Source organism: Mytilus edulis, chromosome 13 (genome assembly GCF_963676685.1).
Source record: "Mytilus edulis chromosome 13, xbMytEdul2.2, whole genome shotgun sequence".
NCBI classification, from domain to species: Eukaryota; Metazoa; Mollusca; class Bivalvia; order Mytilida; family Mytilidae; genus Mytilus; species Mytilus edulis.
The window spans coordinates 64,118,369-64,135,183 of NC_092356.1; the positions used below are offsets into that span (position 1 = coordinate 64,118,369).

Consider the following 16,815-nt stretch of genomic DNA (forward strand, 5'->3'; position numbering starts at 1 on the left):
GCGTCATCCCTACAATGGCTTCCATTTCTACGATTGTGAAAATGAACTGGCGTAATGGGGAGATAATTTTGACGAAGTAGACTCCTGACTGTTTAGTGACAGATAAAAGTAGTTTTACATATCTGTTGGTTCTCTCAACTGGAAATAAATTCCATGTTGTTTTTTTGTTTCATTGCTGCATTGTGCTGGTTCCATTGCAATATACTCAATATTCATAAAACAGTTAGTTCTCAAGTCTTTAAAATCAAAGTCTAAACAATCTGTAAACAATTACAAACATTTAAGCCCTTAAGTTCAGTCTTAATATATATAAAAACAACCACAAACCTTTAAGTCCTTAAATTCAAAGTCTAAATATTCTCTAAACAAAGATAGATGTAATAAATGAAATGTTGTCTCTTCTGGGGTTGCTGGTCTGAAACAGATAAAATTTAATCATAGTTGAAACTTCTATAAACTTTGTTGGTACTTCTATGTAAAATATTACCACATGCCCATGCAAAGAGCACATTTATATTTTGCAAAATAGCTTGAGGCCTACAGGGATGCTTTAGGTTTTTTTTATATCTTTTTCTTAGATTAAAACAGGAGAACAAATTACAATTCAGGAGTACATGTTGCAAAAGCTGTAAACAACCTAGAAAATATATACAATTTGAAAGATCTATTAACTATTTACTAATTTTACCCAGTACATTAAATTAAGGTGAAGAGGGAACTTAGCTGATTTTTTTACCAATCATTTGTCAGTAACAATATAAAGTTAACCTTTTCTCAGTTTAGTAATCAATCAATTGTCATTTACTGTATAATATTCACCTTTTATTATCTTTCTTCCCACCAAATCTAACCTCTTCTCGTAACAATGAAAAGTGTGGTTCATGAGTTGACAGTCCTAACATCATCTGTAAATCATAAATATATCAGGGCTCACACTACTTCAGAATTATAGGGAGAAGTGACTTCTCTTTTTGAAACTGATAGGGAGAAGTGGTGAGATTTGAAAGAGAAAGTGCTCATTCATGGGGTGCGCTACAATGTTTGGATTTTACAATAGTATAATGGGCAATATGTAAATAATGTTCTTTTCATATTGTTCAATTCATATCTGAGTAAAAAAATTACAATTAAAGTAACATTTGAAATTTAAAAGTTGTAAAAGTTTTACTAAGGTTCTTGTGAGAAACTACCAACTAAATATATCTAGCACTAAAAAAAAAAAATATTTTAAAAAATGTAAAGAAATTATAATATATCAATTACAATTTAATTTAAAATTAACTTGTGTTTGAAATTCAGTGTTTCTCATAAAAAAAATATAAAAGTTATTAAGCTGGGCCATAATATATTGATATTAGTATAATAGTCTCAGAGTTCAGCAACTTTAATCAATAGTTTGAAACTTGTAGAATCCATAAAAAATATAGGGAATTATTTACACCAATCAATTAGATGTAACCAAAAGTCTCTAAATGCGTGTGGAATGCGTAATTTTTCCCTTTGGGATCAATATTGTTCCATCCATGCGTCCGTAGTAATTATTGTAAAAGTACGGATTTCGGTCATAGCTGGTCCGGTTCAGATCCGTAGTTTAGAAATCGGTCAATGGCGGACAAATGCAAGAAAACTTACAAAAATAAACGATGTTTGACAAGTTATTTGGAAAGGAACATGACGTTTTTAATGCAATAAATGGATTAAACATTTACTGGAGGCAACTTTTATCACGTTTAAATGAAGTAACAAACTTATTTTGCCACCGAAATTTAGGTTGATGTACGTTTTCGAGTAACAAGCACCGGAACTTGCAGAAATGCACGAAGTGATAAAAAGTTTTTTTTTTTTATCAAATAACCTGCTACACACTGCAAAGACAATGCTTCAACCTCTTTTCTAAAGATAATGAATCGTTGATGTCTGAATTTCTTTAATTATCATTAAAAAAATCGTGTTTCATCAACTTGGTAAAAATTGGAAATGTCCAATGACGGAAGCGACTGAAAGCGACTATTGTCATGGACAGGGCGACTTGTTTTCGCTTTTGGGGGTCGGGGAAAGCGAAGTGACGGTCGGGAAGGCGACTTCTTCGCCCAAGTCGCCTGGTAGCGTGAGCCCTGTATATATAGACAAAATGTCAGAAAATTGTAATATTGGCTCAACAAAATATTGTTATACAGCTGATATAAAAAGTACAGTCTTCAAATGAACAGCATAAACAAAATACAATTTCAGACATAAGTTCTCTTAATTCATAATTATTTGTTGGGTACCAATTTTCATGGATTTGGTGGGTACAGGTGAACCAAGAATTCAAATGTTCAACAAATTACAAATTTTCTATAGGTTTTGTATGCAGAGATTGGCAAAACACAATATCCAATATCCATGAAATCATGTTTGAAATCAGTTGACAGACAGTAGACTACATTGTCAATTCATCATACTTGAAGATATCCTTACCAAATCAGCATCCAACCCATATAGACAATGTCTAGTGTTGTGATCATATCCTGGCTGGGTTCTATCATGTCGGATAAAATCCATGATTTTATGTTCTCCTTCTCCGGGGGTCTACAAAAATAATAAATTATCAAAATTCTAAAGATAAAAAAGTATGCCTATTCTTTACTGAACTATAAGGCAAACTTTCCATTAGACAAGATGGACAAGAACTGGTTGTGTAAATGTTGGAGATTATTAATTATATAAAAATAACTAGTCTGTATTTGCAGTTTTGCAATTGATTTTGATATTGGTTTTCCTTAGCAACTGTTTTTAAACTCACTCAAAAAAATCGTATAACAGTAGTGACTATTCTACAAATGTAGGACACATATCATTATCAAAATCCATGTTCTAAATTTGATGTGTTGAAGTTAAAAGGTTATGTGTATCTTAATATGCTCTTCCATTTAGACCTCAAACTTATCATTAAGCATATTCAAAATTAATGGGACTAATGATGCATAAACCATACCTCATGACCTGATAGATATACTCTGACCCCGTGCCATAATGGATCTGTTGATACTTTTTGTGCAGCAAAATACTTCAAATGTTCATGGAGTGTTACCATAAATTCAGTTCCTACAATATTTAAGCATGTGTAATAGAGCAACTAGACTCAAATTTTACATGTATTAGAAGTACAATAATAACACAAAACATTGCTGCTGAAAAAGCTTTAAATTAACAGATGAATAGAACATTTGATTAATTACAACTACTCAAATTATGTCATCTTGAAGTTTTTCTCATTGTACTTATCCATTGATTACTTTAAAACTCAACTTTCTTTTTGCTGTTGTTTAACCGTTTAAAAATTATTTTATTTTGATGTTTTTTTTTCTCTCAGTACAATCTATTACATCAACGACTCTAAAACCGTTTTAATTTAGGTCCTTTCCAAGTTTAATTTACAGTATTAAACCTAAATACTAAAAACTGGTCATAAATGCTATCTAGTTTTAAGGTGGTACCTAACACTACAGGGAGATAACTCTGTAATATCAGCTAAATGTTTTAATTACGTTGCGTTGTGAAGGCAATATAAAGCTTCTCAATGATCAAAATTAGTGTTTGTCAAACTGCAATATAACCAGTGTAATTTTTCTGACAAAACGCTTGGTTCAATTTTTTTCAATTTTTTATATTTTTGTTAAAGGGTCAAAGTAAATACTTTGTAAAAATTTATGAAAATTAAACGAGCCAAATTAATTTTAGTGAAAGTGTTGGGTACCACCTTAAACTGTATTATGACTTATATATGAAGTATTTTATTAGGCATAAATTGGAAATAACTTTCTGCATAATTTTTAGGCCATACTGTGATTAACGTAAGCCTTTTCATACTTGTGTATTAATACTTTAATGGTGCACATCATGTTTAACTGTACATATAAAAGTTGAATATCATCTTATTAACTTACCTGGTGTAATACAGTTAGAATCAAATCTTTTCTCTGTGGGTAAAACTTCCCCTGATTCTCTAGCTCTCTTTTCACATTCTTACCTGGTGTAATACAGTTAGAATCAAATCTTTTCTCTGTGGGTAAAACTTCCCCCGATTCTCTAGCTCTCTTTTCACATTCTTACCTGGTGTAATACAGTTAGAATCAAATCTTTTCTCTGTGGGTAAAACTTCCCCCGATTCTCTAGCTCTCTTTTCACATTCTTACCTGGTGTAATACAGTTAGAATCAAATCTTTTCTCTGTGGGTAAAACTTCCCCCGATTCTCTAGCTCTCTTTTCACATTCTTACCTGGTGTAATACAGTTAGAATCAAATCTTTTCTCTGTGGGTAAAACTTCCTCTGATTCTCTAGCTCTCTTTTCACATTCTTACCTGGTGTAATACAGTTAGAATCAAATCTTTTCTCTGTGGGTAAAACTTCCCCTGATTCTCTAGCTCTCTTTTCACATTCTTACCTGGTGTAATACAGTTAGAATCAAATCTTTTCTCTGTGGGTAAAACTTCCTCTGATTCTCTAGCTCTCTTTTCACATTCTTACCTGGTGTAATACAGTTAGAATCAAATCTTTTCTCTGTGGGTAAAACTTCCCCCGATTCTCTAGCTCTCTTTTCACATTCTTACCTGGTGTAATACAGTTAGAATCAAATCTTTTCTCTGTGGGTAAAACTTCCTCTGATTCTCTAGCTCTCTTTTCACATTCTTACCTGGTGTAATACAGTTAGAATCAAATCTTTTCTCTGTGGGTAAAACTTCCCCCGATTCTCTAGCTCTCTTTTCACATTCTTACCTGGTGTAATACAGTTAGAATCAAATCTTTTCTCTGTGGGTAAAACTTTCCCCGATTCTCTAGCTCTCTTTTCACATTCTTACCTGGTGTAATACAGTTAGAATCAAATCTTTTCTCTGTGGGTAAAACTTCCTCTGATTCTCTAGCTCTCTTTTCACATTCTTACCTGGTGTAATACAGTTAGAATCAAATCTTTTCTCTGTGGGTAAAACTTCCCCCGATTCTCTAGCTCTCTTTTCACATTCTTACCTGGTGTAATACAGTTAGAATCAAATCTTTTCTCTGTGGGTAAAACTTCCCCCGATTCTCTAGCTCTCTTTTCACATTCTTACCTGGTGTAATACAGTTAGAATCAAATCTTTTCTCTGTGGGTAAAACTTCCCCCGATTCTCTAGCTCTCTTTTCACATTCTTACCTGGTGTAATACAGTTAGAATCAAATCTTTTCTCTGTGGGTAAAACTTCCTCTGATTCTCTAGCTCTCTTTTCACATTCTTACCTGGTGTAATACAGTTAGAATCAAATCTTTTCTCTGTGGGTAAAACTTCCCCCGATTCTCTAGCTCTCTTTTCACATTCTTACCTGGTGTAATACAGTTAGAATCAAATCTTTTCTCTGTGGGTAAAACTTCCCCCGATTCTCTAGCTCTCTTTTCACATTCTTACCTGGTGTAATACAGTTAGAATCAAATCTTTTCTCTGTGGGTAAAACTTCCCCCGATTCTCTAGCTCTCTTTTCACATTCTTACCTGGTGTAATACAGTTAGAATCAAATCTTTTCTCTGTGGGTAAAACTTCCCCCGATTCTCTAGCTCTCTTTTCACATTCTTACCTGGTGTAATACAGTTAGAATCAAATCTTTTCTCTGTGGGTAAAACTTCCTCTGATTCTCTAGCTCTCTTTTCACATTCTTACCTGGTGTAATACAGTTAGAATCAAATCTTTTCTCTGTGGGTAAAACTTCCCCTGATTCTCTAGCTCTCTTTTCACATTCTTACCTGGTGTAATACAGTTAGAATCAAATCTTTTCTCTGTGGGTAAAACTTCCTCTGATTCTCTAGCTCTCTTTTCACATTCTTACCTGGTGTAATACAGTTAGAATCAAATCTTTTCTCTGTGGGTAAAACTTCCCCCGATTCTCTAGCTCTCTTTTCACATTCTTACCTGGTGTAATACAGTTAGAATCAAATCTTTTCTCTGTGGGTAAAACTTCCCCCGATTCTCTAGCTCTCTTTTCACATTCTTCTGCTTCTCTGGCAGATCTGTAAACAACAATTAAATTTTTCTGATAAAAATTAATATCTTTTCAATAACTGTGAGGAGCTGAACATTATGATCATAATGGCCATCATATCCTAGCTATATACTATTCATAACCTCCAAAAACCTTTACCAGTTAAACATGGAAAGTTCAAAAAAATTTGCTTCAGATGATATTTATTTATCTTAACGAACATTCTGTCAAAGTAATTGATGTAAAATTAATGGTGGTGATGCTTGTTCCAAAGTCTATCCAAAAAAACAATTCCATCCACTAAAACCAGTGCTAGGAGTCATCTTTAATTTGCAGTGGATTGAGAGTTTTTTCTCTGTGATTAAGGCCTCATTGTGACTTTGAAATGAAGTGCAGCAATGAAAGTGATGTTCCTTTGTTTTTTGTGTATTTTTACTGTGTAAGTACTCAGATTTTATGTCATGGATGGAAACCCTATACCGTTTGTTTTTATTTAAAGTCCCTTAACATTAAATGTGTATCTTCCTATCATTCTAACCTGAATCTTCTTCCTCGTTGTTGGTTCATCTTTGCCCTTGGAGCAACTCCATCAATAGCCATAAAGAACACTTTCTTTGGTTTTATTATACGAAACAAAAACTGAAAACAGGAAAACATACAAGTATGGATATAATTGGAATTTATTTATCAAATGTGTAAATTATTGTGCTTATATATATATAATTCGTAAAATTCATCCATGGCCTCTTAATTTTTCTTGGAACAATAAATATATATGTGTAAATACAAAAACAAAATAGATCCACCGTATTAAAAATACAGGATTTCTTGCCTTTTAAAGTGTAAAACATGTTTACTTAATTTATACATGAGTGATGAGTCACTCAGTCACGCATTGTACCGTAGAGCATTTGCTTTATTGAATAAGTGAATCTGGCTCCAGATCTGTTTCTTCTTTACATTTAAGCAATACATCTCATGAATGATGTCTAATCAAACATTTTAGGGCATAGACATATCCTTCAATAACAAATTAGATGTCTTATAGACTATCTTGTTCATTTACATGTACAACTTTTATATGTTGCACCAACGTATCATGATGTATAGAGATATGACTATTGTTCATTGGTTGTTGAATTTTGTATCTTGCTCTCTATAGCTGTTTGGATATTTTTTTCTTGTACATGAATTGCTGTCTCATTGACCCAACAACTTTTTTATTGATACAGTTACCATAATAATCAGGAAAGGAAATTACCTCAATATAATGGCAGATGTCAGCCAATATCTTCTCTAGTGTGATACGGAAATGTGGATTATTATCATCAGGATGAGAACATGTGTGGATGATTCCATTCATATCAAGGTATAAATTGTCAAATTCTGGTATCTGAAAACAGAAAATGTAACATGTGTATCAAGGTATAAATTGTCAAATTCAGGTATTTGAAATCAGAAAATGTAACATGTGTGGATTATTCCATTCATACCCAGGTATAAATTATCAAATTCTGGTATTTGTAAAAAATTGTAACATGTGTGGATGATTCCATTCGTATCCAGGTATAAATTGTCAAATTCTGGTATCTTAAAACAGAATTCGAAAATGCAACATGTGTGAATGATTCCATTTGTATCCAGAAATAAATTGATGTAGAGCTCTCCCAATCACATATTAATTAATTGTGCTTTATTTCTATTATTGTATATGTAAAAGATATCACTCTTATTATTTAAGGTAGTAGAAACAAAGCATACTGTATTATATGTACATTTGTAAAATTGAATTATCCATCACCTGTTTTGGTTTTTTTACATTTCAATTTTATCTAAATTAAAGCAAAAAATATCCAGTTATTCCTCACCCCATATCCTACCAAATAGTACAACTGGTCAGCTCATGATTATAAGTGTTTAAAAAAATAGAAGTTTGTAATTTTTCTTCTATTTACTTTTATAAGCTTGCAATTGGTGAGCTCAATCTGGTGGCACCTACATGTATATGTACATTTAACCTGAACTCATATTCGATACACTAGATTCCATCTTTATCTTTCCGTCAAAGTGGTTGGTAGAAGGTGATGTTATTTTACATTATTTGAGTGTTTGCTTGGCATAAAATTTAACTTAAGTCAGTACGTTTATAAGTAAAATACGGATAAAGAGGTACAAAATTTCCTTCAAGATACTAGCTTTTGATCCTAAACAAAAGCTTCTGTTGTGGGTTTCGTTGGGGTCTAATTATGATGCGGGATTGCTGATTTTTTGTTAGTGTGACACATGAAAGTCAAAATATTGTGCCATGAAAATGGAGTCTAGCCAGACACGGGAAATTACAAAAATAAATAGAATTTAATATTGGGATATGGGAATCTGACAAAACAGTAAGTGGGATGCGGGATCCGGAATCAGAACCCCCCAATGAGACCCCCTCTGTCAGGGAAAGTTACAAATCCAGAAACGTTTAAGAAAGTAATAAAATCTTAAAAACTTAAACTACAGAGTAAATGTAATGTTCCTGGCAGAGTTATAAGTAAAATATGGAAAAATTGGATTTTTGTTTTATAAAATTTACTTTTGGTTACTAAAAAATGTACATGTATCTTATGATCATAACCAAGCTACTTTCCAAGTTTGGTATATAACGTAGAAATCCAGAATAGTTGAGATTGTAATTAAAAATTTTAAAACTTTTAACCACAGAGTGATTTAATGTTTCCTGGCAGAAAGACCACCTATAAGTAAAATACTGAAAAAATGGAACTTCATTTTGACAAAATTTACTTCTGGATACTATCATGACTATACACCTTATCGCTATTTTTCCGCCATTACTGGATATCACACAGGTTCCCGTAAAATTTTGACGTCATAAAACAAAATATCTGACGCCACAATGGAAAAGTGATTGTTCTTAACGTCAAAATTTCAAGCGGCCGTGTCAGCCGGGATTAGCGATAAGGTGTATCTTATGATCATAAACAAGCTTCTGTCCAAGTTTGGTAGAAATCCACGATAGTTTGAGAAAGTTATTAAAATTTCAAAAACTTTAACCACAGAGTGAATATTTGTGGACAAATATGCCTCCGCCACCAAAGACAAAATGTAGGATCACTATGTCTCGTTTTCTCGACAAAAGTCAAAGGCTCGACAAAAAGCAGTCACAATCGCTTTATTAATTCATAGATGCAGGGATCCAGTTAATCCATAAAATGTTTAAAAATCATTGTATTATAAAAGAGTATTTCTGCTAATGGAAATGATATGGACCAAAGGTATAAATTGAAAGTAAAATTGAAAATGTTTGTTAGTGTATCAAAAATTAGTAAAGTTCTTTGTCAAATTTATGAGAAAGGGCAAATGTGTTCGCAATTTCTTTATGATATTCTCTCAGAGACTGACAAATAAATCATGTTCTGATAAATTATGCAACAGTTGTGAAATGTTCTGTGACTGGCCTATATGTACATTTTGTACAACATACTGTGGTGCAATCAGGCTGCATACTAAGTGGTATTACCTGTAGTTCTTTCACTGTTTCACTTAAACATGGATATCGTTCACTTATCCACCGATAAAATTTAGGGACGCCCATTTTGGACGGTTATATTGGAGCTATCAATGTAAAAGTCTTTCTCAACTGTTCAACTTTCAACTGACAAAATGCCGGAACCGGAAGTTCTTGTTTCAATATTTATAAAACTCAAAACCAAGTTTTACGTTATATTCCGGAAAAAAAATCGACACAAATTTAAAGTGATTTTTTGTTTAAAACCTTAGAAAATGTGTACAATAATGTCATTTATAATATCTACGAATAAAAACATGAATTTGCAAAAGTAATGGATTTTTCTAATTATTTTTTTTTAACTAAGTTTAGTTTTCTAAATGCTACTAATTTTAATTTTGGGAATACCAAGGCCTGAGTCTACGGCTATACAAATCCTTCTACCACTTCTACCATATAGTGACCGCCTTCAACAAATTGAAGATTATGTCACAGGAGGAAACTTACAACAAGACATAGATTGAAAAAATGTACAAGTTTTAAAAAAAATATGAAAAATTAAAATGTTTTGTATAATAAAGTAAGATGTTGTAATTAATATTGATGCTTTGAGATTGAAGATTTGAAAGAGTCTACTGAAGTGCAATTTACAATGTTATCTGGTAGTTTGTTCCAGTCGGTAATAGTTCTTGGAAAATATGATTCTTTTCTGTACTGTGTTTTGCAGGATGGAATTTGGAAGCTGTTCGAATTAGAATGTCTTGTTTGTCTTTTTTGAGGAATTAATTTATTATTTTTAGGAATTGCAACCTTTTCGTGTTCAATTTTGTAAAGCATTACCAATCTGGAGTCTTTTCTTCTGTCAGAGAGACTGCGCCATTCAAGATGTTGTAACATGTTACCAACGCTTGAGGTGTTTCTGTATTTGTTGGTAACAAAACGTGCAGCCCTCCTTTGAACTTTTTCAATGCTATCTATGTCTTGTTGTAAGTATGGATCCCAAACAGAGCAAGCATACTCTAGTGATGGTCTTACTAGGGACTTATATGCTTGCTCTTTAATGGATGTTGAACTTATGTTCAGGTTCCTCCTTAGAAAGCCTATAGTGTGCTATTAGCTTTCTTGCATATGTTGTTAATATGCACATCCCATTTAAGGTTGGAACTGATGGTGACCCCCAGATATTTTGCAGTTGTTACATGTTCTAATAAATGATTGTGTAATGTGTAGTTAAATGTGATTGGTTTTTTATTTCTGGTGACTGAAATTACATTACACTTATCTGGGTGGAATGCCATTTTCCAAGTAGTTTCCCACGATGCCAGTTTGTCTAGATCTTTTTGTAATGTTAATGCATCGGAGTTTGATTTTATTGCCAAATAAACTATTGTGTCGTCTGCAAATAAACGTACTGTAGATGTTAGACCAGTTGGAATGTCATTTATATAGTACAAGAAGAGACTTGGTCCAAGAACTGACCCCTGTGGAACCCCTGACTCAACTGCAACATACTCAGATTTTCCCCCTCTAGAACTACTGCCTGTTTGCGATTGCTAAGAAAATTTTGTATCCAGTAATTTAATTCCCCTTGTATCCCGTAATGATGAAGCTTATTAGTTAAAAAAAGAATGTGAAACCTTATCGAATGCTTTAGAAAAATCCATGACCAAAATATCTGTTTGTTTACCGTTTTCCATGTTTAGTGAGACATCGTCTATAAATTCTAGTATTTGTGTTTCGTAGGATCGACCTCTGCGAAATCCATGCTGAAGGGGATATAAAATGTTGTGATTATCTGCATGGTTCATGATGTGTTTAACTACAATATGTTCTAAAAGTTTGCAAAAAATACATGTAAGTGATATAGGACGGTAGTTTTCAGGGTTATATTTTTGGCCTTTTTTGTATACAGGAGAGACATGGGCAGTTTTCCAGTCATCTGGAACAACGCCTGTTTTAATTGACTTCTCAAAGATAATAGTAAGTATGGGTGCAATTTCATGTGAAAGTTCTTTTAAAAATCTTGGTTTAATTTCATCGGGTCCTGCTGCTTTGTTCGGATTTAAGTTATGTAAGAGTTTTTGTATACCTTCTGTTTTAATTATTAATTTTGATATGGGTGGAAAAGGAGTATTCTGTGGCATATTACACTGTTTGACAAATTCTGTATGAGAAATATAAGTTGCTGGTGTGAATACAGACTGGAATTGTGCATTAAGTGCCCCACCTTTTTGTAGTGGATCAGTTAGGAGTTTGTCATCTTGTTTGATTTCAGTAATTCCACTATAATCAGTTTTTTTTATGTTTAATGTAGGTCCAAAATTTTTTCATAGTGCCAAAATTTGTTTCATCTTGTGGTGGTAATATGATGCTTTCAATGTATTCCCAGTATGATTTTCGTATACTTTTTTGCACCTGGTGTTTAACCTCTTTGTATTTTTTAGCAATTGATGTATTACCAGATTTTTTTGATTTTTTATAGAGTCTATCTCTTTTTCTAATGAGCCGTTTTGTTTCCATTGTGACCCATGGGTGACCGTCCTTTGTTTTTGCTGTTTTCTGTTATCCTGGGAAATATACATAAATTATAGCTCAGGTTTTTATTATTTCTAAGTTAAAAAATCACTTTCCATAAGTTTGGTATTATTTATACAATTACAAATAAACTGTTTTTCATCTTCTGTCTGTTCTGAGTCACTGACAAATCCTGACATTCACATCTGACTCCAAGGATTTATTCAGTAAGATACAAATCCTTGCTCACTCTAACATCTGGCTACACTCATTATTCTTTATTCTTTCACATCAATTTGTGAAGAAATCGATTGTGAACATTAATTCTATACTAACATCAACAATATGCGGCGGTAGAGCCCGGGTAGCCGAGCCTTACGTTTTTGAATAATGTTTACTTACGGTTCAAATATGCTAATTCTAAAAGTTTGTTTCACCGCAGCCACCGGGACTCACAATGTCATGATTAACAAAATATATATAGGCTTGAGTGAAAACAACAAAATTGTTGAATGGACCCCTCCAAAGCTTTTGATTGCTTACCTCAAGAAATTGTATTCGAACTATTGTTCTTTTATGGCGTTTCTTCTCATTCAGTATCCATTTAGGTCTATCTGATAGAAAACAACATATAAAAATTGGTAACATTCTAAGTAATTGGGCTGACATCCAGAAAGATGTTCCATATGTTCTATGCTTGGACCTTTTTTTTATAAACGATTTTTTTTTATTTTATAAATCAGAGCTCATTGTATAACTACGCAGATGACAACACACTATCGTTCTATAGCCCTGATTTCGATAACTACTTTAAAAGATGAAAATCAAAACAATTGATTGACTGCATGGTTTAAATATAATAAAAAGCAAGCTAATCCAGACCAATTTCCAGATGTTGGCAATTGTCAAAAAGACCTAAAAAGTTGAGAAGAGCCCAGCAATATCTTTTTTTCAAAATTCTAATTTATTTTGCGAAACTGTGATAAAAGTGTTGGGCATAGACATTGATAACTGGTTAAATTTTGAGATTATAAACAATATTGCTATATAAGTTGTTCCCTGGGTAAAACATCTAATTACAGTAAACAATCGTTTAAATATGCTGTAGCTAAACTGTAGTCTAGAGCAGTCTTCCAGACCATTTCAGGACGGAAAAACAGTTTTTCTTAATTCAAGAACATGATTCAGTCTTGTTATGGTTAGAAACGAGGATAGCAAGATACCAGTGGGAACAGTCAAACTCATCGATTGAAAAAAGACTGACAACGCCATGGCTAAAAATAAAAAGACAAACAGACAAATAATAGTGCAGCAGACACAACATAGAAAACTATAGACCAAGCAACACGAACCCCATCAAAAACTGGGGTGATCTCAGGTGCTCCAGAAGGGTAAGCAGATCCTGCTCCACATGTGGCACCCGTCGCGTTGCTTATGTCGATGGTCTTCATGCATTTAATATTGATTCACTTATAGGGTCTTTGCATCGGAGCTAAACACATTTATTTAAAAACCAGTTGTTGGCATGACACGGGTTATGTTCTTCTCATATATATGTTATGATGTATATTTTTTGCCTCATATTCTTATTAAGAAAAAATTCGCATTCTTATTAACTGGGCATTTAAAAAGTCAGAATACGAGTACAAATCTTTTAGGTCATATTTAGTAGCAATAAACAAAAACAATATGTCAATTGGACATGCTTTGATACTATATTAGGCGCTTGAATTTTTACTTGATAACATCTTTGTTGGCTTTGGAGATTCCGTATATCGTCAAGTTATTGGAATTCCAAGGGGACTAACTGTGCACCACTTATTGCGGACCTGTTTTTGTATTGTTATGAGTTACAATTTATGACTAAAATTAGCAAAGACCCATCGAAACAACATTTGTTACAAAATTTTAACAATACTTTTAGATATTTGGATGATATATTGGCTCTCAATAATGACGACTTCAGTATGTATACTAAAGAAAGTTATCCGGTTAAACTTATTTTAAATAAATCTAATACTAACAATGACCACTGCCCTTTCCTCAATCTTGATATCTATATTATTAACGGGAAGCTTGATACAAAAATTTATGATAAAAGAAATGATTTTTCATTTTCTATCGTTAATTATCTATTTTTAGATGGTGACGTTCCCTTGTCACCATCTTATAGTGTTTATATATCTCAACTTGTACGAATCGATTCGCTCGTGTATGTAACAACGTATTAGATTTTAGCGAGAGAAAAATGTTTACCTACAATAATCACCTACACTACACATTAGCAATGACCCAATGTAAATGAGATCAAGTTTAAAAGCAATGTTTTAGACGGACATGTACATCCGACAATCATTCCATACAATAACTTAGAAGGATGAATTTTGAAAAAAAACTTGGTAAAAAAAGTTAGGATGACAATTTGTGTAAAAAAAAGTCAGGATAAACAAGTAAAAAAGACAGGACCGAAAAGAGTTAAAAATAAAAAGGCAGAACAGAGATCAAACTAAAAAAAACCGGACAAAATTTGTCATCCTAGATAGCCCCTTCCCCCTAAAAATCATTCAACTTAACTTTGGCTAAAGACCCATGCATGAACATTAGAACGATGTCAGAAAATACCTGCTTGACATAAATGTACATCTTACAGTCATTCCATATATCAAAAGTAGTTGATCTATTGATACAAGTATTAAGAAATCACTAGCGCAACCATTCAAACTTAACTTAGGCCAAAGAACTATGCATGAACATTAGATTGAGGTAAGAAAATACCTGCTTGATATAAATGTACATCTTACAGTCATTCCAAATATCAAAAGTGGTTGACCTATTGATACAAGTATTAGGAAATCACTAGCTCAACCATTTAACTTAACTTTGGCCAAAGAACTATGCATGAACATTAGATTGAGGTAAGAAAATACCTGCTTGACATAAATGTACATCTTACAGTCATTCTATAAATCAAAAGTAGTTGACCTATTGATAAAAGTATTGGGAAATCACTAGCCCAACCATTCAAATGTAACTTTGGCCAAAGAACAATGCATGAACAGTAGATCGAGGTCAGAAAATACCTGATTGACATAAATGTACATCTTACAGTCATTCCATATACCAAAAGAAGTTAACCTATTGCCCAACAGACTTAACCAGGAATACTCGACATTGAGCAATAAACCTTGAAAATGATGACAAGGTTAGATTAATCATCCTAGACAGATATGTAGTAAACATATTGCTTACAGTAAAAAAAAAAAATTCACACACTTGAATGTTTATTGTTACACATGAATTGTAAATAAATCTGTATTGAAAGATTCAATGTAAACAATACATGTATATATGAAAGGAAATTTTAAATCTACATGTATGAAGTGTAAAACAAGAGCAATAGGCTGAAAAAGTTTACTGGTTAATTGACCATGGTGTTTTTTATGTTGGAAGTTGAAAGATAAATGTTGACCTACAATAACCACATACACTGAACATTAGCAATGACCCATGTAAATGACGTCAAGGTCAAATGATATCTCAGACGGACACGTCTATTATTAGTTTATGTACACCCAAAAAATTAATGTGTCGGTCAGTGATTTTAGAGGTTACAATCATTCCATACAATAAATATAGTTGAACTACAAAATGTACTTCTAAAAGACCTATCAACGAAAACTTAGCATTAACCAAATGGCAACGAACCACGAAATTGATACCTCCCGAACTGCCATGCGAACGAGACTTGGTAATTTTACATCCCTCGAAAATAAATAGAATCAAGCAATGTAAACTTGTACACTCACCAATCTTTTTCTGTAGCGATGAGTTAGATAAAGGAATAGATACAGAGACTGTAGTAATAAGTAATATAACCAAAATGTAAAGCACTGCGTGAATTCGAACTTTGCATCTTTTCGTTTATGCTATTTAGTGCCAAAGTTTTTAATTTTCTTATCTAAAATTTTTCCCGAGTAAGTCTAACCTCCCTAGACCAAGTAGTGTTGTGGTCAACGATCCAGCGCCTTCGTGGGAAAAATCGTTTACTGTGGATTTATTTATTTTCGTCAGTGGGTACCAATTTTCGTGGATTGCAAAAAACTTTCGTGGAGATGTAATTTCGTGGTTTTGTCAAAATCTGCGTACGACCTGATAGAAAATTTGTAATTCGATGAACATTTGAATTCTTGGTTCAATTCTATCCATGAAATCCACAAAAATTGGTATCCAACGAATAATAATGATTCCACAGTACTACTATACAGACGTTTTAAATTTATATATACAGAATGTATTGTCAGCCTTGTATCAACATCACTACTTGTGATCCGTAGATGAAATCTGTTGTAGAGTCACTGAAGAGACATTAATTGTCGAAATCCGGATATGGTATACAAATTTTAGCACCTCATGTTTGTGGTTTACCATCTTTGTCGCAAGTTTATTGTTTTTAACTTGATATTAAATTAATATAGAGAGCCATTTTGTCACACCTTGTGATCAATTTATTCCGCAATCGTCAATGGCAGTCAGCAGAGTTAAAGTTACATTATTTGTTCGACCTGTTAGCCAAATGCGTTTTTTTAAAATATATTTTTTTTGCTCTTTTGGTCATTAGGAAAATGTTGTTTGTGCTGTATTTAGGCCTCTCTACAACGAAATTTGTTACATGCACACGTTACAGGGGCGTAGCTACCCGGAGGCACGACAGCACGTGCATCCACGTCGTTTTCACAAAAAAAAAAAAAAGCAGAAGAGAGAGAGATGAGTTGGTCAATCGGAATCGGAGACTGTTGGTG

At 33.0% G+C, this 16,815-nt stretch overlaps 1 protein-coding gene across 2 annotated transcripts in view; it reads right to left on the bottom strand.

Annotated features, from left to right (window-relative positions):
• The window catches only part of LOC139502059 (5'-3' exoribonuclease 1-like), a 42,365-nt gene extending 32,679 nt beyond the window's left edge, over positions 1-9,686 (bottom strand). For both annotated transcript variants that reach the window (XM_071291381.1, XM_071291380.1), the window contains exons 1-8: positions 9,515-9,686; positions 7,253-7,384; positions 6,530-6,630; positions 5,922-6,019; positions 2,978-3,087; positions 2,461-2,571; positions 820-905; positions 328-415 (exon numbers count right to left, since the gene is read on the bottom strand). In XM_071291381.1, coding sequence (XP_071147482.1) covers positions 328-415; positions 820-905; positions 2,461-2,571; positions 2,978-3,087; positions 5,922-6,019; positions 6,530-6,630; positions 7,253-7,384; positions 9,515-9,589 — 801 coding nt within the window. In that variant the 5' untranslated portion in view covers positions 9,590-9,686. The remainder of the gene's footprint in view (positions 1-327; positions 416-819; positions 906-2,460; positions 2,572-2,977; positions 3,088-5,921; positions 6,020-6,529; positions 6,631-7,252; positions 7,385-9,514) is intronic.
• Positions 9,687-16,815: the final 7,129 nt, after the last annotated feature.